Genomic DNA, 23174 nt, shown 5'->3' with positions numbered 1-23174 from the left:
AGGGCCATGAGTGTGCTGGTGGCATTTAGAAGTTATGCATATGTGTGTTCAAGAGTATTATCAGTAAAATGCACAATAAAAGGGAGAGGATTGCAGGTTGTTTAAAACAACCTAAGGAAAGGTAACTACATTTAAAGCAATAAAAACTATTTTCAATAACAAGTGGTGGTCTTGGCTGCTGTTCCTGGTGAAAAGATAAAAATAGCCCTTTAGTCTCAAAAAGCTGCTTCAGCGATTTATTATTTTATTTCCCAAAAGTGCAGTGGGGTTTGCTCTTTAAATGTAATCCTCTTTGCATTCTTTTCCTGCTCAAGTGATGACTTCTCCATCACAACCTGCTATTTTGCCACACAAGGGATATCTGTATTGCTAGAACCTATCCTGCCCTTAGCTTAGTACCTCCACTTAAGGAGCAGAGGAGCAAAGTCTTTCTTAGGAAGAGAAAAGGTTGGGAACAAAAGCTGCTTGGATGTTTCACTGCTGAGCCTCGAACATAATCCTTGGTTCACTTATGAACCAGCTTTTTTTTTTTATTTTAACTTGTCAACCAGTTTGCTGTATATGTCAGCATAAAAATAAAGAAAATGGCAAAATGAGAAGAAATGTGGTGCAGTTCTCAAAGGAACAAATAACTTATGTTATTGGTTAAGACTGTACCAACATTAGAAAGCAGTCCCTGTGAAGAAACTTTCAAAAGGGTATCATCAGCCAGGACCCAAACAGTGGCTGAGGTTAATCTCTTCCAAGACACAGCTACAAAAGTTGGAAGCCTGTAAAGGGCTTGTGTCCAAAAAAATCAATTTCTAATTTGAAACAAAATCATTTTTGACTAACAGGGGTTCAGGACCCATTACTTTTGCTGTATAGTCTGCTGACATTTCACACTTTCTGTTGTGCACAATGAATCCTAATAGTCATTTTATAACATTGCTACACCAATCAATTTAAGCAAGAGAAAGCCGTTACAATTCTGCAAAGTTTCAGGGGCAATTTTCACTGATGGTTTTCTTTTATGTTTTTTTTTTCAGCTATCTTTTTTTTTTCCCTTCTCTTTTCCTCTTCCTTCTGCCCCCCTCCTTCTCGGTATTGCAGTGATGAAATTGAGATTTTTCACAGCTGGATGATGGGTTTTGTTCCTTGGATGGGGATAGTCCCAAAAACGTAATTTATTTGCCACAGATTCAGGGGGAAAAAAAAAATCAACCTGGCCTCTTCTTCATTCATTCGTTTCATTTTGTAGTGCTTAGGAGAAGTTACAAGCTACATCTGGCTATTGCACATAGCAACTGAGCTGCATCTATGCTGATTTAGTGATTGTAGCGGTCAGCATGATCTCTGAGGATGGTGGGTATCTTTTGCATACACTTACTGGGTTTGCTAGCTTTTAAGATGTAGAGCTGTGTGGCAAAATTTGACTTATAAATATTGGCACTTGCTGTGATACGAGATAAAGTTCAGAGGAATGCTTTCAAGCTGTGGAACAACCTCAGGTCTATTACTGATTTGAATGGTTGTTTATCACAAGGCAAATTACCTGGCACTAATCACTGAAGTTGAAATCTTCTGTATTTTAGTACCTTTTTAACTGGCTTCCTTCTGTTATATGATTTGGACTCCTTTAGCAAGCATACACACACACTTGTAAAGTGTTTTTTTCCATCTTTGGGGATCATCATGACCAAGTGTCAAGTTTTTTAATTCTAGCTAGCCTGGACTCTGTCCTTGCTTTTGCTGGATATTCCCATCTGCTGCTGACCTGGGATTTCTGCTTCAATGCACTGTGGGAAAGGGGAATGAAGTAAACAAGGTGACATCTTGAGGCATGAAAGTTAGTGTTATTTAGTCGCACACCTTAAGGTGGCCTTTTAGTCAGAACACAGCAGTGCTGGGTACTGTATACAGAAACAGGTTCAATTGAAAAATTCGTGATAGTTGTTAGATGTTGACCTGTTGACCTATTTTTCTCATGCCTTGATCGGTCTGGTCTGTTTGAATTACATGTTCTTTAAGATGATGACTCTCTCCAAGAACACCTTAGTGCAGTGCCAGTGCTGATGTGGGACTTTGGGCTCACTATATTATCTTGCTATACCACTGGAAATGGTGACTGTATCAAGGGAATGGTGCAACTCATGGTAATGTCTCTCCAGAGCAACATAGGCACTTGCATCAGGTGTAAGATTATTAATTGTGAAACTGTTCCCATCCTGGAATGCTGGAAGGCTTTTCTGCCCAAAAGACTGCTCACTTACTGTGAGTATGCTGAGTTTGGAAAGGGTGATTTCCTAACAAACCCACTTTTCCTTTCTCCCTGAAGATGTTTAGTAATGGGGAGAGGAGTATTGTTAAGCTGGCCCCATTACGTCATGGAGTGGAAAGGGTCACTTCTGCTCTTTTTTCAGGGTAGAAACTTACTGGATCAACTTAAGCAATCAGTTTTTATTCCCTCACTGTTGCTTTTTGTCTCCTATTTCAATTTGGTCCTTAATTTTTATTCCTGTGCTTTAGCAGGTGTTTGTGTCTTGCAGTCAAACTTTTTTAGTTTTACCAGCAAAACTTTAAGCAGTCGAAGCAATCCTGAAGTCTTAGATCCTTTAAGCAGTAAATTGTTTTTATTGGTGTCACCACTAGCTATGTCAAAGTGTACTAAAATCTAACAGCTTGTCTGGTTAAAAAGCACTGGAGTACAGAAATGTGTACTTCCCTTCCTTTCTACTTTGGAAAATTTTTCTTTGGGGCTGGGAAACTTAAACTAGATTCTGCCCATTACACTCTGCAATATTGGGCACCTTTCTATGTTTCTGTTTAAAGTATTCCTCTTTACCCCTTTCCTGAAATACCTCTGAATTTAAACAAAAGAAAGAACTATTTTTCCCTTTGTGTCTGTGTTGGGCATAATGTATGCTTGGTGTTGTATAGCACGCACAACTTTCCTTTCCATATGTAAAAGAAAGAGCCAGAGAAGGAAAATTATTTTAGCTCATTTTAGCCCTGTACTTTTCCAGGGGCTGATTTTTTCTGTATAATGTTTATTTTTCAGTAGTTTTTCTAATGTAGCTTCTTAGGGATTCAGGATCTGGCACTTCTTCCCTTGAGGGAAGACTCTTCCCTACAATCGAATAGAGCAATTAGTTAATATTAGCGAAGTGCTTTGAAGATGTGAAGTACTATATAAATGTTAAGTCTTATGAATATTACTATTATTCAAGTCATAAAGATTTCTTTTATGATTATCAACCTAGATTTCCCTTTGCTTACTTTCATCCCATTGCTGCTTGAACCAACCTCAGCTGTATTTCTTCATTCTTAGTGTTTACACTTCCAAAATATAGACTGCTGTATTTCCCCAGTTTAGTGATGTTTTAGTTGTCTGTTTCTCAAGCAGAGATATACAACTATTTGAGTTGTCTCAAATGATTCTTTAATCTGCTTTAAATCAGTCTTGTACCAAGTTAGCCAAATTGAAAATAGTATTCTTAACATTACCATTTAGAAGACATCTATAATTGCTTTGGGGGTAGCTTGCCTTGCAAGCTTATATCTAGTTTGTTTTTTACTATTATTTGCTGCTCCAGGTTCTTTCCATTGGTGTCAGATTATCACACCATGTAAGAGCTTTTTCTTTTTTCCAAGGGTAAATGTGTCTATTCTTTTTCCCTGGTTCTTGCTCCTTTAGATCATCTGCAATGTCTCCAGTCTCATACCGTCTTCCAACACCTGCAAATCTAATTAATTTGCTGTCATTTGTATCACCCCAGTTCTCTATGACTTTTCATAAATAATTACCAGTCACTTCATAAATTCATTAACTAATTCCCTTTAGCCCTGAAATATATATCCTTCAGACTAAAGACTTTGTATCTTTTTTTTCCCCTGATAGTTTTTTTTCATCAGCTTTATATAGGCAGGTATTATACATCAACAGGGTCTTCATTATCTTCTACTTGCCAATTTTCTTTTCCTTTATTTTTTCTCATAGTGTATTTTAAAATTATTAGTAGCTTGGACATTTTTGGGATCATTATTGATTTAATCATCTTTGTATATTCACTTGTTTTTTGGCATTTCTTTTCCCTCAATCGACTTGCATGCTTTTATCAAGATGTATTTTTAAACTTTTTTTGTTTAGATATGCACTTATTTGGAATTTCTTGCTACCCTTGTTTTTTCTCTGTGCAGCTTAACAGCCTCAGTATATTCCTGCTTAGTTTCTTTTCTTGTTTTCTGTTTCTAGCCCTGGTAATATTTTCAAACTTGGGTCTTTGAACAGTCCCCCTGAGTCTGTGTTGGCCACTTCTGAGTCCATATATTTTCTGTTTTGCAGAAAAACATCTAGTTTTCTATGAATGTAGTATGTTGACAGTGTGCCAGCCTTTTCTTTTATTAGGAATTGAATATATTCTCCCGTGTTCACCAGGTTTTTATTACTTTAGTATTACTTTCTTAAAATCCAGCTGCCTCATTCTGCTGTCATGTGAAATGATTTCTAAATATCTCTTATTCGATCATAAAACCAAAAGTCTAAGCAAGAGCCTTCCAGTCTTTACATGCATACCCACTCTTCTCATCATGGATTGGCACACTATCAAGTTACCAGGGACACACAATCAGCATATATCCCCATGATATTTCCAGGAGTTCCTTCGCTGATAATTAACTCTTTGTTAGGCGAGATTTTTTTCACTGCATGGTACTGAAGCACAATTCATTATAGCAGAGTGATAAGAACCCATTTTTTTATTAGCCTCCCTAAAGTGCACCTTAAAACATAGGGGTTTACTAAATTTTATATATTTGTATAAATCTTAAATCAGTGCAGTATTTTAAATAAACTTAATCCCTTGGACATCTGTAAATTTTGTGCTGACGCTGGAATTACAGCCTTGTTGCTTTATGTTTCAGCATGGATGATAGATAATGTTGCTGTTCGCAGAGCTGAGAAATATTTAGTCATGACAGAATTACATAAAGAGCTAAACACTGGTTTGACTTTAATTTTTGCTGATACTTGCGGTTTTTCCTATACTAACTGTTTAGTTAAATGATGTTGGTTGCACAGAACTAATTAGGCTAGATAAAAAAGCCCAAACCCACAGGCTTTTGTGTAGTAGATCATATTACTCCTAATTTTCATACTGCCTTTACCTCTATGCTATTTGTGTAACTAAATCCTGTCTATTTGGAGAGTAGAAGAAAGAATGGAGTATCAGTTCTATTTTATTGAAAGCGAAATACTGTTATATTTACACTTGGAGAAATAACATCTTATAGCACGTCTTGGGAGCTGCATCTGTGAAACAAGCCGAATCCTGTGGATGACTGTAAGAAATGATAACGGTGCAAGTCTGTCAAACTTTGGGCAGTAAGATGGAGGCTTTAGTGTGTTTTATTGTACAGATTTGATCCTATCTGGTCCTGAAATGGATGCTGTGCACAGTAGTGTCCACTGATGAGTTCTCTGATTGCCATTTCTCTGTATATGTCTGGCACTCCAAAAGGTTTCAACTTTAAAACCCAGTGTTCTGTAATAATGCAGAATCGTGAGACATCTGTCCCAAAATTAATAGCCTCTGATGTCTGGCTTGTCTTCACTTCATTCCACAGGGACAACTTCAGGACCTAGGAAGGATGCAGGCACATCTCCTGGGTTGATGGGCAGCAGCAAAGCGCTTGCAACCACAGGCATATCACCGATCCAGCATGACACTTCACGGTAAGCTGTAGGGTAATCTCTGGTTTAAGATTCTGCAAACACAACCATCAAATTCTCCTAGATGCAGGGAAGTGGCTGAATTTCTATGATGTTTCATGTTCGCGCTAGCTGGATGATATAAACTAAAACCTGCCATATCCTTTTGACATTTATAGTAAGCCTTAAGTTGCTTTTTAGAATAAGAAAAGCAGGAATATGCCAAGTTCTAACATTTTAATTTTACTTAGATTTTGAACAGAAAGTATTTTATGTTGCAAGTCCTGACACATTAAATGCCTTTGTAAATAATTTGTATGGACACTGTTAACCCTGTTAGGTTTTACATCCACGTGAAGATTTTAATCCCTCTGTATTTGCCTGCCTCTTCCCCCAACCCCATATTTTATCAAATGGCATTTCTTTTAAAACGTTTTCTATGAGAGTTATTTTATGTTTAATGACAAGCAACAAAATCACATTAAGTCAGCAATTCCTGATTATACTATATATCTGCACTAAATGCGCTGGAAAAGCAGCGTTATAGCTTCTGCTCCAATGAAAAAACTGAAAGCAGCATTGTTGTTACGGTTACGAGTCTGAAAACAACTTGCCTTCTTTAGGCAGGATTACATCTCTAGTGGTAAATGCCTAGAAGAACAGCACACAATCCCTACTTTTCTTTGTCATATCCCATGTTTTCTCATAATAAAATCTTTAGTTAAGCAACAAAATAAATGCAGATTGAAATATGAATTTGCAGTATTTCACACCACTACTAGTTAGGTAACTGTGAGGTGGCATAACAAGAATGTGCAGCCATTCTTAAGAAGAGTTAAATGTTTCTTGGAAGATGAGAGGGCTAGAGTCAGATTTAATCTTCTCTTGGCCCAGTGGACTAGGAAAATGTATACTTGATATCATCCCTATATTCTTGGCAGAAGCTGGCAGTTTATTTCTATCTTCTGAGGGAACTTGCGATATATAATAGGTGAAAAACCACTATCAATATTGACAAAGTTGTACTTCCTTGCTATGGAAACACTTTTTTTTTTTTCTTCTGATGGGAGAGTTGATAATTCTGGGAGGATTTAAAAACTGAGCTAGATTAGGCTCTGTTTCCCACAAGTAGCTGTATGTTTAAACTAACAGAAACCACAAGATTGCCTAAGCATTTCTCTTAAAAGGGAGGGTTACCTTTGCAAGCCAGTCATAGCAGATAAAGTGTGTGTAAAGATAGTGCTTGATGCTGTCTAATAGTGCTAAGTTGAGATTCCATTCAAGCACTGAGAAGTAGACATAATTATTCACATCATATGACAACTGCTCAGAAAACGGAATTTTATTCAAGAGGATTGATGATCTATTCTTTTCCACAGAGGGGAGTAAAATATTTGTTGAAATATGCTGTTAGAAATCATACCAGGTAAAGTGATCAGTAAAAGGAGTCTGATTAGCTGTCATCCTTAAAGGCTTATTTTACCAGTTGATGACAAATTTTGAAAAATCCTGTATTTCTGGAGTGCTTTCTCCCATACTTCCTCATTTGCTTTCCCTCCATTGGTGCTGTAGCTATAATTGACCATAAGCAGCCATGTTGTACTTTCCCGTACTCATGGCCTTCTCTAATTGAAAATGGTAAATGGACAAGTATTTCTGGGGAAACCTAAAGCTGATTCTGTCCTTCATCAAAAAACCTGCTTGGGCAGCAGGTCAGTCTCAATTTATCACGGAATGGTTATAAGCTTAGACTGCAGGTTTAACTAACTAAATTAATCAATATTGAGAGTTATTGCTGCTATTGTGCCACTAAAGTTAGGGTTTGTCAGCATGTTCATTATGATCTGTGATTTGGGGGGGTTAACAGCTTAACCACAACAGTTGGCATGGATCTGAAACTTGCAACACAAAGCCCTAGCCTAAGAGCAAATTTATTTATTCAGCAGTACATGTAAACCTAATTACTTTTGACTATTTAAATTTATAGGACTAGATTCAACTCATGTTTGTGCCAGCTTTAACTAGCTCAAACCCTGGCACCAGGCAGCAGCAGCAACGGAAAGCCTGCCAGGGAGAAGGTGTTGGAAAGCGACATAAGCTCCCTGGCAGCGTGAGGCATCAGGGTGCTAGCACAGCTTCTGGGAAGGGCTGGCTGGATAAGCAGGCATGGCAGGTAGAAGATGTGTTGGCGTGATAGCCTGTCTTGGCAGTGCTCAACTGGAGGCTTCAGTGTGTTACAGATACCTCCTGCTTGGGGAAGAACTGCTGCAGTCCTACATCCTTCTCTGTCTCAGGATGAATCATGTCCGGAGCAAGAAATAAGTGTCCCTAGAAAGTAAACGTGAACCTTGAGAGCCCTAGTGCTAGACCTGTAGAAGGACCAGACTTGAAAAATGAATGTGCACAAGGTGATTTCAGTGATATCTCTGAAAGAAAAAAGAAACCAAACCTTTCTTTATGTGGCATCCGGAAATAGGCTAATAGTGAATTTGCTTGCCCGTCATGCTTTTATGCCTGCCTGTCACTGCCTTCCCTAATAAAGCCAAGCTGAAAGTTTGGCTACTCAATGTTATTAAACCAAGTGTCTACACCTGCATGAAGCCCTTAGAATTATGTTCACAGCAGGTCTGGAAAGCTTTTCTACTCCATGTGCTTATTTATCTAGACCAAAAAAATCACAGGCGAGGTTAGAGCTGGGCAAATTTGGAAGAGTAAGTTTGTTCCTTACCCCTAAAGCATAATTATTCTGATTGTCTTAAACAGACAGTTGTCCTTTTTGGTGACCAGGGGCATCTTTCTCATAACTGGTGTTTGCCTAGAAGAAAGACTCTGTATTTTTGCTTTTGAGCTGGAGGGACAGTGGAAAGGGGAAGCAGTGGCATATCGATGCTTTCATTTACTAATTAAGAAGTTTTTACATAAACTAGATCTTAACTTAACCATAATCAGGTACTGATTTCAGCAAAACAAGTGTTGTGTTGCACACAGAAGAGAAACTGCTCTAAATTATTCAGCTATTTTTGAAAAAAAAAAAAAAAGAAAATTACAAACTGTACATTCTGAAAGACCATTTAATTTGATTACAGCCCTGTTGCAATTGTCAGGCTCTCCCCACGCAGAAACTGTTGTAGTGTTGAGTTTGGCACAATAAGTCCTCTAATACTGCGGATAATCAAGCACTTAAAAAGACACAGGCAAAGGTTGTTCTGCTCACCATGGAAACAGATAATTCTCCTGTAGCATTTTTCACTTTGGACATCAAAGAAGTGAGTTTAAGAACAGTTAGGTAAATTAAGGGATTGAGTGATAGTCTGGGATTTCAGCATTAAGCATGTGTTTTCTTGTTGCAGTTTCATATCAAAGCTTTAATGCTTGCTGAATGCATTGTCTTTGAGTGAAGTTTCTTTTAGCCATTAAAATAAGTGATTTAGAAGTTCTTGCAATACAAATGCTATATTTGAGCTGTATTATTATCTGTTAGACTACAGTGGCCTGTTGGAGTTTTTATAAACAGATTGTATTGTGTAAATTTGTGTTTAGGGACATTTTAAAAACAAAACTATTTACCCAGTTGCCCAGCACATCTCAGGTGAATGTGTATTCAGGGACTTTTAAGCAAATTAATATCTGATGTAAAATATAATGTGCAGTGTTGTATACTTAATAATGCACACTGGAATAGTCTAGAGTAGATCTGTTATGCTGAGTGTTAGGAAATATGACAGTGATGAGATTTAAGCTTTTGCCTTACTTAGATGATAGTTGCTTTTCAGATCTGTGCATCTTGGATGCTTAAATATGGATATCGACTTATGACAATCTATGAGGTTCCTTCTGCTGTAGACTCCAAGCAAGCACTGACAAAGAAATAGAATTATTTTTTCCCCCTTAGGATCAGACACCGTACAAGATTCAAAGGGAGCAAGAAACTTTAATTCCAGATTTAACTTAGGAACATTTAAAGAGATTAAAAGTGTGTTTGGAGCGGGGTGGTGAGTTAGTTTCTGAACGTGGTAGGAGATGCAAGTTTTACCTACTCCCTGAGAAAGCCAGCAGCACAAAAAGTCCAATGTAGTTCCATATGCAAGTGATAAAACCAGACATTGGCAAATTAATCTCTCTTATTCACCGTGTAGGTTGTTAATTGTTCTCTCTGCTGGCTGTCGATATAATGTGAAATTTTCATTCCCCATTCAAGATGGAAAAAGTTGTGGCTGAAAATGTTAACATTTGCATTTTTATTTGTTGATTTATTTAAAGGACAGCCTCTCTTACAGCAATCCATCACTCAGTGACACCCCAAATATGAATAATGTATTGTAGACTTGCGGTTACAATGTGTAATAAGTGCCAGAGACAGTAGAAGAATGTTAACTATGTTGCAAATGTAATATTTATCGACTCATAGTTTATTGCTTTCGAGGTTCAATAATACTGACCATAGGACATTAATATCACTTATCTTGATTTTAGTTGGGCACCTCTGTATGTAGAAATAACCCATCTATCTCATACTTACAAAATAAATGTGAATTTTACAGCGCTTTGTAAGAAGTACATTGTAGGTTTCTTAGCTTAATGCTCATAGTTCTCCTTCCCTGCCTTCTCATTTAGTTATGTCTTGACACTGATCCCATGCAATTGCCTGACCTAGGTGGTGAACACCTCAGCACTCTTCTAGAGGCTGCATTTTGATCCTGTGCCTTAGATAGAATTTGGACCAGGTCTCTCTTTCTGTTAAAGACCAGTATGACAAGAGGCTAGTTAGGTAGTTTTCCAGTGCTTTTGTCTGAAAAGACAATGGCTGAGAGGCTAAAACAGAGAGAACTCCTTTTTTAGAAAGACACACTTAGCAAATCTAAATCATCTCTCTTTGAGAATCACGGATATCAGAAATAGTAGTGTTTAATTAGATCAACATTTGTTATAGACATGGCAAATTTTCGCTCAAGGAATAGAAATATGTTAGAGCAACTTGGGAAGATTGGTATTTGAAATTCAGTGGTTTTGAGAACCAAAATTTTATTGATAACCTGCATAAGGAAAGAATTTGCAGTAAGGCTATGCTAATGTAACAAATCCTTCAGTAGTAATTATTCGTGTCTTCAGTAGTTGCTCCAGAGTTCTGCTTTGGAAACTGATACCGGCTGGGCAAACACTACTCCTTATCTACCCTGTTCGGTTACAACCACTAAAAGCTTTGAAGTCTCAGGGGTGAAATGCAGATGTGAACCCAGGGCTGGGATCTAAACCAAATTTAACAATGGGAGCTTTCAAGCCTGCGTTGAAATCAGATTTCACCTGTGAAGCCTGGCTCTTGGGAAACTTGGAATTGGGTTCAGCCATGAAAATGATAAGCCTTGATTATATTTTGTGTTGTAGACATCAAGTAAATTTTGAAGTGACATTCTGTATTTACATCTGAGGTTATCAAATTTAACACATCATTGGCTTCTTTCCTTACTGTGTGTAACCGGAACACCTATTTGTGTCAAAGCAGCCTACCTAATAAATAGCTGCTTTGCAGTAACAGTTTTGGTGTGTCCATTGCTGACAAAGAAAATCATATTGGGAAATTCTGATTTGCAGTGCAAAAGGATTAATGTTAATTGCCAACTGTTGGCTGTAATTGTCACCCTCATTAAAATGCAGAATTATGTATTTCTTAGTTATAAATAACCCTTCTAATTGTACTTGATGTATGCCAGTTTAATCAAAAAGTACACTTGCAAACAAGCAGATATTTGCATTAATCTAGCACTGGATCTTTGAGTCTTTTTTGATCGTCTTTTATTCCAAACTTTGACTAGTTGGGGGAGGTCTATTACAGCTACATATCCTTTACACATTTTTTTTTTTCAGCTCTGTGGATCTGACAGGATTTTGTATTAAAATGAGGGAAAATGTCTTCTGGGAATGTTCAGTGAAACAGAAAACGTGTCAGTTTTGAAGTAGTTGGCAAGGTTTCCATCATTCAGGGGTATGACAATAACTTGATTGTAGTTTGAAAGTAATAGTAAGCAAAGGAAAATAGAGTAGAAATCATATTATGAAACTGACTTTGCATAATTTTCATTGTTATCTTAATTACTTTTTTTTACAATTTTTTCTCCATGTGCATTTGTATGTTCTTAAATACCATGTTAAATCTTAAGTGAATGTTGGTTCATTGGATATGATTTCTGTTTGCATTTGTAATCACGGCTATGAAAACTTAGCCTCAAAATATTTTCAGGTTCCTTCTGTTCCTTGCTCTATTTCTTTGTCAAAAAAATGATTTGACTGGGGTTTTTTTTACTCCACTGATACCTTGAGTGCTCTGCATTTTCCTTTTAAACATTTTCTTAGAATTACTGTGATGGCAATTTCTACAAAGCTTGGAAAGTCTTGGTTTCTGTCTTCATGGTTCTCTAAGCAGCTCTTCTGTTCCTAGGGTGGTGGTAATTTCTGTTCTTCTCTTTCAGAGGCATTTCCTCTTGGTTTTTTGGAGAGGTTTTTTTTTTTGAGGTGGGAGGAATTGGTGAATAATACATGTGGGGCAACTGCATCGTACTTTAAGAAGGCTTTATCCCTAAAGATGCTTTGCCATATTTCTACCACATTGCTTATGTGTTAATATACTGCCCTTTTCTTCTCTCCTTCACCTGCTTGGGCTTTTCAGGCTCTTTAGGGCAGGATCTTGCCATGGTACATCTCCATGGTTGGTTGGTCCCTGTAATAACGATGATTAACTGTGATGATAGTATAGTTAGGGTGGAATTCATCTTGCTTATCTTGAGACAACTGAGCTAGTTACCCTTAGCTCCTTTTATGGTCAATGAATTATTTTAGAATCAGCTAACTATCCTTTTGGTGATACCTGTCATCCTGTGACCTGTAAAATAATCCTGGAGGAATGTGCACTGATACCTTATCCCTCTTGTAGCTGAATATGTGGAACTTAAAATAAATTGTTTGTCGTTTGTGTTTTCATTATGGATTGGAGGCAAATGCAGGGTTAACCTATGTGCTGCATGGTCAGTGCCCTGATTATTAATATACCTTTAATGCTCACATTATAAATCAAAGGGCTTAGATATCAAAGATATAAAGCCCCCACTCTGGGAGAGGGAGTGTATATGCATGATTGTGAACATACAGCATCTTCCTCAGTAGCATGTGAGCTTGTGACGTGATAAAGTGTTTAATAAAAATCATGGTGATGGAAGTTTGACTGCGTGGGGGAGTCCTTTTTAGAAGTGTCATGGCCTGGAGGTGCCCTGTAGCTCGAGTACAGGTGACCATGGTACTGCAGTGTTTCTGAGGTTTGAGCAGGGCCTCGATCCAGTCGTGTCCCATTTCTGCCAGATAATGTTCTGTGCATCAAGAGATGATCTCAGCAGGCAGATACAGCTCTGTATTCTCAGTTATTTCCACCTGATGAGTTGCCTACTTAAAAAATAAATTCGTGCCTCTCTTGTCACTTAAGGACAGTAACTAGTACTTTATACTACCCTATTTGCCCTGTTTCCAGTTTTTAATGCGCTTTTTTAACCCTTTGTGATATTCCAGTTCTCTGCTTCAATAAGGACACCCAGCTTTTGTTCGTGCTACCATGAATAGCGTAGTATCAGCAGCAAATGTCTCTTCCTTATTTGTCCTTTCTCTAGGCCACTTATGAATGCATTAAAGAGTTGAGACCCTAACAGATTCCTATGATGCTCCACTGGTGACCTCTCTGGCCACTTTACTCTTAATTTCCTGAGTTTTAACCAGTTATCTATCCATTAATGGATTTTTCTCTTTTTTATGACAACTTTTAAGTCTTTGGTAATGGATTTGCTGGAGGCCTTTTGGAACTCCACATAGACTACTTAATCTGCATCTTTCAGATGCAAAATAATCTTACAAATCTTGTAAAAGGTCCCTGGTGATTGAAGACTTAATATGAAGTCTCTGCTAATATGTCAAGTTTGTTGTTTCTTTATTATAATTTCTGTCAATCTGCTTGTTCTAAACATTAGACCTCTTCATTTGTAGATTTCTGCATCTTTCCAGATCACTTAAAAAGAACCCTGTTTTTGCCCCAGAACTGAAGCAGTTTTAGGCAATTAGTTACACGCTACAGTTAATAGTAGAGCTCCTTCAGAAGTTTGAGCGAGTACCAGCTGATCCCAGCAATTTATTATTGTTCATTCATCTCGATTTGTTCTGTAATTTATTTGCACGACATTTCAACTTCGAAAGGTCTTCCACCATGTCTTCTGTAGCTTCAGAAACTTCATAAATTCCTGCTTCATGAATATATGTTCAGCTCACTGAGCTTTTCTGCTGTGGCCTTATCATCCTTACCTGCTCCTTTATAATTTCATTTCCTCTTAGCTTTAACATATACTTAGACTTCCTATATTTTGATCTACTTAGAAGTGGGATTTGTTATTAGACCCTATGCTTTCAGCAGGATAACCCTTATCTTTGACTGGAATATTTTGTTGGCTTTGATTTTGGGGGATTTTTTTTTTAGTTGTGGGTTTGCTTTTTTTGTGTTTTTATCTCTTTGGGTTTTTTTGTTTGATTTTTCCTCCCTTGTTGATCTGTCTGTTTGTTCTTTCCATTTTCTTTATTTTTACCTGACTGGGCATAACAGTTTACTGTTCCACTTAAACTGGTATGATTCCATTCCATCCTTCGGAAGTGTTTCTCCATAGGTTGAATCTTCATTTTCAGAGCCTTAGTATGATAGTTATTTCTAACAAGCTTTCTTATTTTTATATTGTTTCCACTTGTGAAGTGAAAGGCTGCTGTAGCAAATTTTTGGTCAACAGTACGTACTGTATTGGTTGTCACATCTGGGCAGTGTAGTGGACTACTGATGTGAGAGAGATTTTGTGGAAGGAACAGCACAACAGACAAGGACTCTTCAGCTTGGAAAAGAGGTGGCTAAGTTTAGGATATTATTAGAAGTTCATAAAATCAAACGTGACCTGCAGAAAATGAGTATGGAACAATTCTTTATTGTCTTGTCTACTGGCCATCAAACAGAATTGTGAGATGGCACATTCAGAGCATGTAGCTTAGAGATAAGAGACCAGAAGTCCAGTGAGCTCATATCCTGACCTGTTATCATTATTGTGTTCTTAATTCCACATACTTGGAGACTGACATTGTAGTTTTCTCTAACTTCTACAGCTCTATAGCTGAAGTCTTCCTTAATATATGGATTATAATGATGATTTTTAAATAACAGTCTATTTTTAAATAACTGTCATCTCTTAACATCCTTGTTAAGACATATCTGATTGGGAAAAACCCAGTATCTGAGTTTGCATCTCAATCTTACAATGTTACATGTCTGTCTTTAGTCAGATAGGATGTAATAACAGAAGATTTGGGCCCTGATTTTTTTCCTGGGTAAGGTAATGAAAGAACCAAGGTGTCTTCCACATTTGGGTAGGAAAGTCACGGTAGTGTTTCAATGTAAAGAATATTGAACTTTGAACTATTGAACTAAATGTGTTTTTATTTTTTAGGCTTCCCAGCATTACTTTGGGAACCCCTGAATGGTGTAACATACCTTCTGGCTTTCTAATGCAGACTTGAAGGAAACAGAGTTGGTGGTGTAGTCTCTGGTTACAGATCTTTGTTCAAGCTGGGTGCACTCATTTTTACTGTAGGTGTGACTTTTTTCTCTTCCTAGGCCACATTTCCTTTTCAAAAACACATACTATTGATCACTGTTAGGTTTGGCTTTGTGATGAGCTGTGGCTGGAGCACTAAAGATAGCTCTTCAACATTTAGATAATCTTAAAGGAAAACAGTATTTTGATGAGTTTTTTCACCATTTATTTAATTGTAGATACTGCTTATATTTAAAATTTAAATTTCCCAATGCAGTGTTCTTCTAGCTCCCAGGTAATTTGGGGCCATGTATGTTAATTTGGTTCTGTTCTGTGTTGTTTATGGGATGGTGCTTAGTTTATGGCCCTCTAGAGGGGGGGAGGCAACGTTATTTCTTTTAGTCTGAATGTGTTGGGAGGGAAGTAATTTTGAAACATGATGGAAAACTGAACCTTTTACTGAAAATAATATTGTATCTTTTTTCTGCCCTGTACTAACTTAGCTCTCTCGGTTTAATAGTGGTGCCTTAAGTGTTGTTTTTCACCTTTGGTTCTTTCCACCCATGAGTTTCGAAGTATTTTGCTTTGTTACATACTGCTAGTGAAAATGATCTAGTTGAAGATGTCCCTGCTTATTGCAGGGAGTTGTACTGGATGACCTTTAAAGGCCCTTCTGACCCAAACTATTCTGTGATTCTGTGAAAAAAAATTGCCGTTACAGTTCTTTTTTTCTTTCCTCCAAAAAACAACCAAAGACATTCTACAGTACTAATATATAATTTATGTATTTAACAGCTTTTAAAAGATATTCTCAAAGCCTCTAATACCATTGTACTTTTAACTTTCGTTTTTGCTTCATCTGCGTTGAATCATCTTTTACTACTTAAAACAGAAATTGGGTTTATTGAAACATTTCAGTTCTGATTATTTTTTAATAAAGATGAAGAAGGCTAACCTAATGAAATCACTGGAATGAAATGAGAAAAATTTAAAAAAAAATTAATAAGCTAAAAACTTGAAGTTTTTATTAAGTCACATTTGGCTGTATGTTTCTCTCTGTGTGTACTGTCTTGGATCAGTAAGATGAGAAAGATGTCTTGTAAAGAATGACCTTTGCACTGTTAGGCTGACTTTTTCTGTTACATTTCCAGAAGGGTTACTGGAAACGCATTACCAGTAGTTCTTACGTGAGTTAACTTCTGTGCCTGTGATCACGAAATTATGGTTTGAGATGAGCAGTAGAACTGAATTCTGATTTTTGAATTTCCCCCCCCCATAGTTCAAACCTGTAAATATATTTTGTAGAATACGTGTATGTCCTTCAGTCTGTGAGACATCATAATATACAAGCAGCTTTATGATTTATGAGTTTGCAGACTTTTTCATAGTGTTAGAAATAAAATGCTTCGTGCTTCATGCGGATTATCTGTTAATTCCCTGTGGCACTATGTTGGTGTATCTGTAGTATGAAGGGTGCTGTCTGTAACTGGCTTTGCAAGACTCCGATCTGATGTGGCATAGTCTTGTAAGTGTTTGTGCCCCTGTCCCAAGTTCTGCCCAGAATTTTTCAAGCTCCTCTCTTGTTCCAATGACCTTGTCTTTGCTGAGGAACCTATGTTCTTCCAGCACTGCCTTTTCTTTTTACTGTAAGAGGTGAAGCAATTCCTAGAAGGACTTTAACAGGGCTCCAGCTGCTGCTCATCCCAGCTTCTGCTTGACTCTGTTAATTGCTCTGTGCATCCCTGTTCTTATCCATATGCTTGGAATTTTGAACGTGTATATCTGCCTCGTTTGTAGGCAACAAACCGACCTCATAAGAGAGTTGTCCTCTCCCTCTCCCTCCCCTTTCCTTGCCAAGTTCAAATCTCTTTCAATCTTTTTCATATCTCCTAATGGCCTCTCAGCATCTAGATTTCCAGGTATGAAAGAAAAGTGTGTTTTCTTAACTCAGCTTGCACTGACAGCTAGATACGACTCTGAAGAGTATCTTAAGGGATGTCCAGATCACTAGAATGTACAGGCCTATTGTAATTATCTGTACATTTTTCTTGCTTTCTCTCCTTCTGTTTTGCTATGAACTTTTTAGCAGCAGACTGTTTCTAGCAGTGCACAAACCGTAACATCACATGACATTGACTTTACTCAAACCAGAAGATTTTTGTGCCAAGGTTGTAACATTGTATCATTACTTCATTGTATCTGTGTGAAAATTTTAATTTCACGCCCTGTGGACTTCACTGTCTCTGTGCACTCTGATCGTGTTGTTGCATAGAAGGGTAAGTCCCTGGGTCACATTAATTTTGTAGTGTATTTTTTGGGAGGGGTTTTTTGTTGTTGTTGTTGTTGTTGTTTTTTTGTTTGGTCTTTTTTTTTTTTAAGTTCTATTTCTTTTGAGAGATCTTGCTGAAAAGTTAGTTTGGGATTTCTGCCAGGAAAATATTTGCAAGCTGAAATACTAAAACTATTTTTACTAAGATTTTTACAGCATGGCTATGACCATTTTATTAAAAAGGAAAAGCTTGTTATGGGGTTTTGGGCTACACTATGATAAATTTGTATATGAATACATGCAAGTGATTTGGTGAAATATGTGGGAAAGGGAGTGAAAACTCTTGTTTAAATATATCAATAATCCAATTATCCAATAATCCTGGTTTTAATGAGTTGCAAGCCTTTCTGGCCAGATGTCCTTGGTTTATGTTTGGATTGGTTTATGGAGCTTCCTGGTTTGCAGGCATTGTTCTTTTAAGCTTCCGTGCTTGTACCATGCTTATATTGCAGGGGGAGGTCAGTGTCCAGTCCTTGATAGTCTGTCCTTGCTCTTTTGTCTGTGCTGATGAAGAACAGTACTTCACTACAAAGTCACAGAATAGCTGAGGTTGGAAGGCACCCTCCGAGTCCCTGTTTGGAGCAGTTAAATCTGGCCTGTGCTGGTGCCTGCAGTTGTTTCTTCCCAAGTACAGGACCTGAAGTTTCCTGTTGTTGCATGTTGTGAGATTCTTGTGGGCCCATTTCTCCTGCCTGCTGAGGTCCCTCTCTGCACACTTTTTGGCCTCTCTCAATCTAAGATATATTCTGAAGAATATGGGACTGGGAGACTTAGTTTCTTGAGCTGTTCAATGCCCTACCTTATTTTGTAGCCTATTAATGACCTTATGTAGTTTCTAATAGAATCATGACTGTCCGCAGGTGTGTGGTTATCGAAAAGTAATCCTGCAGCGGCCGAGATCATCTTTGCTAGTTACTGCTGGGAATGAACAAACTAAAATTTCACTTCCCTGCCCATCTGTTCAGCAGCTGAAAGTAGGTAATTTATCTCAGTGGGACACCTACCACCTGTGTAAAGTTTTTGAAAGAGGTTGTTAGCGTGCAATGACTGCAGCCAAGGGACACCAGGCCTGAGCGCCTCACGCTCTGAGCCCTACTGGCTGGTTTTTTCTGTAGGGTGCCTTACAACCCGGTACTTGCACAGTGTCAGACCTGTTCTGTGCCTGTGTTCTTGTGAAGCTTACGAGGACTCTACCTCTCTACCTGCTTTGCCACACAACCTGCTCTGGTGCTGGCTGTGTGCAGCCCCTCTTTGACATGCGAAACCAGGCACCACCAACATGTCGTAATTTTTACAGCTACTGTTTTATCTCAGTGGCTCCTCTTGAATTATGTATCCTCATCTTTGATGTATGAAATCTCAGCTGATTTAAAGATTACCCCAGAGAGTTCAGCACACCTGGAAATGAACGGAGTGACAGATAGTCCCAACCTTTCCATATTGGAGCGCTGAGTAGGAAGTTTTACAGCAGTTGGGTAATGGAATACAATTTTTATTAGAGCATTGTTTTTTCGCATATGGTCTGCACCCAAGCAGAGTCAGTATGTTGGGATGCCAATGAGCTCAGTTGCAGTGTTTGTTCTCAAGCAAATTGGAGGGAGTGAGTTCAGATAAAGAACTGGTACATAGGGAGATTATGGGCTGTTCTGTTAGGAGCTGGGCACCAAAGGTTTCTCTAGATAAGGTACCCAAAACTGTGTGTGCCTGTCACTGGGAGGTGAGTAGAACAGAGCAAGCAAATGCAAATCTGGCTGAGAAGCTGTTGCTATCTGATGTCAGGCTTCTGAGCACAGTATGAAGAAAACAGAAGCAACTGAGCATAAGCTACATATATAATGTCAGCAAGATACAGAATCACAGTGCATATAAACCTTAAGCACTCTAGCCTATGAAGCATGCTTCAGTTTCTTCAGTGGATATTGTGGTCACTCTGCTCCGTGCAGGAATTAGACTTTAGATGAGTTTCAAGATCCTATTTACCTCTCTTATATTAGCATAGCTGGCATAAAGATGATGCCAGTTACTATGTCATTAACAAACTAATACCAATAAAAAGCTGAGAGCAACAAACAGAGCTTAAGTTTGTAGTGCAGTCTGACCAGAAAAATGGGCTTTTAGCAAGGCAAAGTATGTCCAGTATCTGTATTTTGACTGTTGCTATACCTTAAATTCCTCTGGATTTCTACACAATTTCAACCTATTAGCTCTTCACCACACTCATTACTTAGTTACTTCTACCCTTTCTCCTTTTCTCCGTGTTCCCTACTAAGGAACTGCTAGCACAAGCACAGAGTCTATCACCATGGCCCTGCTTCCAGGGATCAGGAGCTGGGAGATGTTTGCATTTACCTCTGGAGTGTAATTCTGACTGATGGGTTCTTATCAGGTTTGCTAAGTCCATCCATCCAATTGTCTATTTCTGTTTTGAAGACCAAGCAACCATAAAGTTGAAAACTGTGTTGTATTTTTGGAATCTGAAATTTCAGACAATGCACTTATGCATTATTTATGGAGAATGTGTTTTCAGTAATGTGCGGCATAAAATGGAATGAATGCGTATCCATACTTGCCCTGAACTCTCCAAAGTGCATGCTAATAAACAGAATGATAACCTACCATCACTTTTACCCTGTAAGATTTACAGTGCAAGCACTTTTTTATGTGGCTTAATTCAAGTCAGTTTGTCAACTTCAAGCTCTAGTGTTTTGTTTTAAAGTACAACTTGGTGAGTGATTTTCTATTACTTAAAGAAATCCGCTTTTCCCTCCCTGTTTCAACCAGAGTTAGTGTCTAAATTTTTCTAGTCATGTTGGCATAGAGCCACCCTAAATTATGCTTTAATTCACAATTAGAAGGAAGTGGCAACTGTGCAGAGCAGCAAACGTTTCATTTAAAGTGGCCATTATACAAGATCATGATTCTATGGAATGATTAAGATATTGAAGAATAATTCAGATATCTTTAGGTTTTTGGCCATTTAGAAGTGCTGGGCTTATTTAATTTTTTAAGCCTCCCTGAAACAGCTTTTTTCATAATGACAGTAATACAGGACTCTATATTATCACAACTTGATGTTTACTTGTGTCTAAATTGTCAAATGGCAACTTGTTTTCAGTGATATAGCTGACAGGGCAGAGATAATTAAGAAACAGAAAAATTTGAGTGCTAGATTTGCTATTACACACTCCATGCCACAGCAGAAGAAATTAAGCTGACAAGCAGGATAGGAAGAATCATGCAGATCCACAAGAAGAGTTACTGTTTAGGTACAGCAGTTGACTGTAAAATATTTTACCAGGATAGAGAGAGAAAAAAAAATGGTAAAATAAACTATTTCCAAGCATTCACTGAGGCATCTTATTTCTAGGGTGTGGAACAGAAAGCTTGCACCCCAATACACCCCAATACAACAAATGGCAGCAGGCACGAAAGAAAGGCAACCCCAGTGAAGTGGTGGCAGAACTTCCATTGGCTTCCATAGGGTCATGATTCCACCTCAATATATACTTAAAACTACCGCAGCCTGATTTTGCTCCTCTGCTCAATGAGGTTTTAAATCTTGCACACCTAGTTGCAGTTCTTGCCACAATGGTTAGAAAGTCAATGAAAGCTCACAGTTCAGTAACTAAATGACAAGGTAAGAAACTTTGGAATCATAAAATGGTTATAAGTACTTGACCTAAAACTATGCAGATCTCCCAGTGACTGTACAACTGAAGCAAAAAGTTGATTTATTATCTGGCAGGCTGGGACTTTGGACTGAGCTTGTGAAAAAGACAGGTTGCTAATCCATGTAAATGGTTATAGACTTTGCAAGCTGTATGTAGTGGGGTTCTTTTCCCCCTAAGCCATGCCTCTTAAAATTGTTTTGTACTTATTTAATACCCACAGAGTTCTAGGGTATAAGGTTGTCCCAATTTTGCTGAAAGCATGCTGGGAAGAAGAGATGAAACATGGAAAAGAAATCAAAACTTAGGAGCAACACCAAGACTGGCAGAGAGGAAATGCAGAGTTACACTGTGACATACATATGCAACCCTTTGTCAGAGGCTTTAGTACATTATAAAAGAAAAAGCACAATTTTTAAGATGATTCATTGAATTAGAGTTTGCTTTGAGGGGAAAGGTGCTTGGGGACAAACTTGTAAGAGCAAAAGATTGAGAAGAAAGGCTGTTAAGGCAGGAGATGTAGGGGGATGAGGTATGGCAGAAAAGATGATGACAGCTTAGTTTTGGCCCAGAACAATAAAGGGTGAAGATCTTACTGAAGATATGCTGTGATGACAGAGTGCTTAAAGGGAATAAAAGCTAAGCGTGCTCTGAAGTGCAAAGTTATTATGTAATATCACAGCAGAATCAGGGCCCCAGGTGCTGTACATATACCGAGGTTCATTTTCTGATCTGAAGAGCTTTCAGACTTGATGAGAGAGAAACGGGTGTGTGGGAGGGGAGAGAAGGACAATACAAACAGAGTGATTGCAGAAGGTGGTTGTTAAACTCCATGGTAGTTCCCTGGTTCTGTAATTTCTCTCTTTTATACAAAAACTTCATTCTAAATTATTCTTCCGTCAGTGGCAGATCTGATTTAAAAGGTTTCTTTACTTCCCAGCACTCATGTCTTTGTTCACCCTCCCCTTTCCAGAATTATTACAAGCTCAGTTATGCCAATTCAGCGGCAGCCTGCAGCCATACCTTAAAAGAAATGATCTGTGGTGTTTCTTGTTCTTGGAGTTCACTTATTTATTTATAATTTAGCTACTAAAAACACACAGAGACAAAAACAATAAAGAAGCCCTTTGAATTGTGTTTGACAGGTTGGTAACAGGCTAGCAGGGTATGAGTGAAGGGCTGATGAGGAAATAATAGAAAAGACTGAAGTACCAGGAGCAAAGAGGTGGGATAACTGAAGACTGGGAGCATTGAGATGGGAGTGTGGAAAGGTGAGGAAAGCAGATGTTGGTCTCTGACCAGCGGGTAAGTGAAAATGGTATGTTTGTGTAGCAAGGAGGAATGAGAGCAGCAGCAACTCTTATTTTGGTAATGACAGCTGGTTGGATGCGATCACAGGTGAAGCGAGGGCGAAAGCTGGGGAAGAAATATCTCTTTATCAGGCCTGCCTTAGGGCTCAAGTTTTCCAAGATGCCAAGGTGCCGTTCCTAGACCTGGTGTCCTTCAGTGCACTGGCTCTGCTTGGTATGCAAAGGGCCAGGGGCAAAACAGCAGTGCTCAGCCCCTTTCAAGACTAAGTCGTCTTTAACTCTTTACTACTGTTTATCACGCTGGGGAGGGAGGCTTGTCCCTTAACACTGCCAAGCACAGCACATTTTGGTTAGCAAAGGTGTGATACTGTTACTCAATTCTGCTGCCTCTCTCCAAATTCTCCTGTGCAAAGGCTGTAATCTCTGATGCCATTTTCCACAAGATTTAATGATAATTGTGAATAACCCTGGAAAACGAGGCATTGAATTCATCAGTGTTGTAGGTCTTGCAGTACATGGTGATGTGTCAATACACTGCTCTGCATCACATACACATAAGAGAGGGACCTGTGGAGCAAGAAA

At 38.3% G+C, this 23174-nt stretch overlaps 1 protein-coding gene across 4 annotated transcripts in view; it reads left to right on the top strand.

The window, feature by feature from the left end:
• KIAA1328 (KIAA1328 ortholog) overlaps nucleotides 1–23174 on the top strand; it is a 171730-nt gene that overhangs the window by 136943 nt on the left and 11613 nt on the right. For all 4 annotated transcript variants that reach the window (XM_032675988.1, XM_032675989.1, XM_032675990.1 and 1 more), the window contains one exon: nucleotides 5605–5713. In XM_032675988.1, coding sequence (XP_032531879.1) covers nucleotides 5605–5713 — 109 coding nt within the window. The remainder of the gene's footprint in view (nucleotides 1–5604; nucleotides 5714–23174) is intronic.

Source organism: Chiroxiphia lanceolata, chromosome Z, assembly GCF_009829145.1.
Source record: "Chiroxiphia lanceolata isolate bChiLan1 chromosome Z, bChiLan1.pri, whole genome shotgun sequence".
Classification (NCBI taxonomy): Eukaryota; Metazoa; Chordata; class Aves; order Passeriformes; family Pipridae; genus Chiroxiphia; species Chiroxiphia lanceolata.
This window is presented reverse-complemented; position numbering and strand designations above follow the sequence as displayed.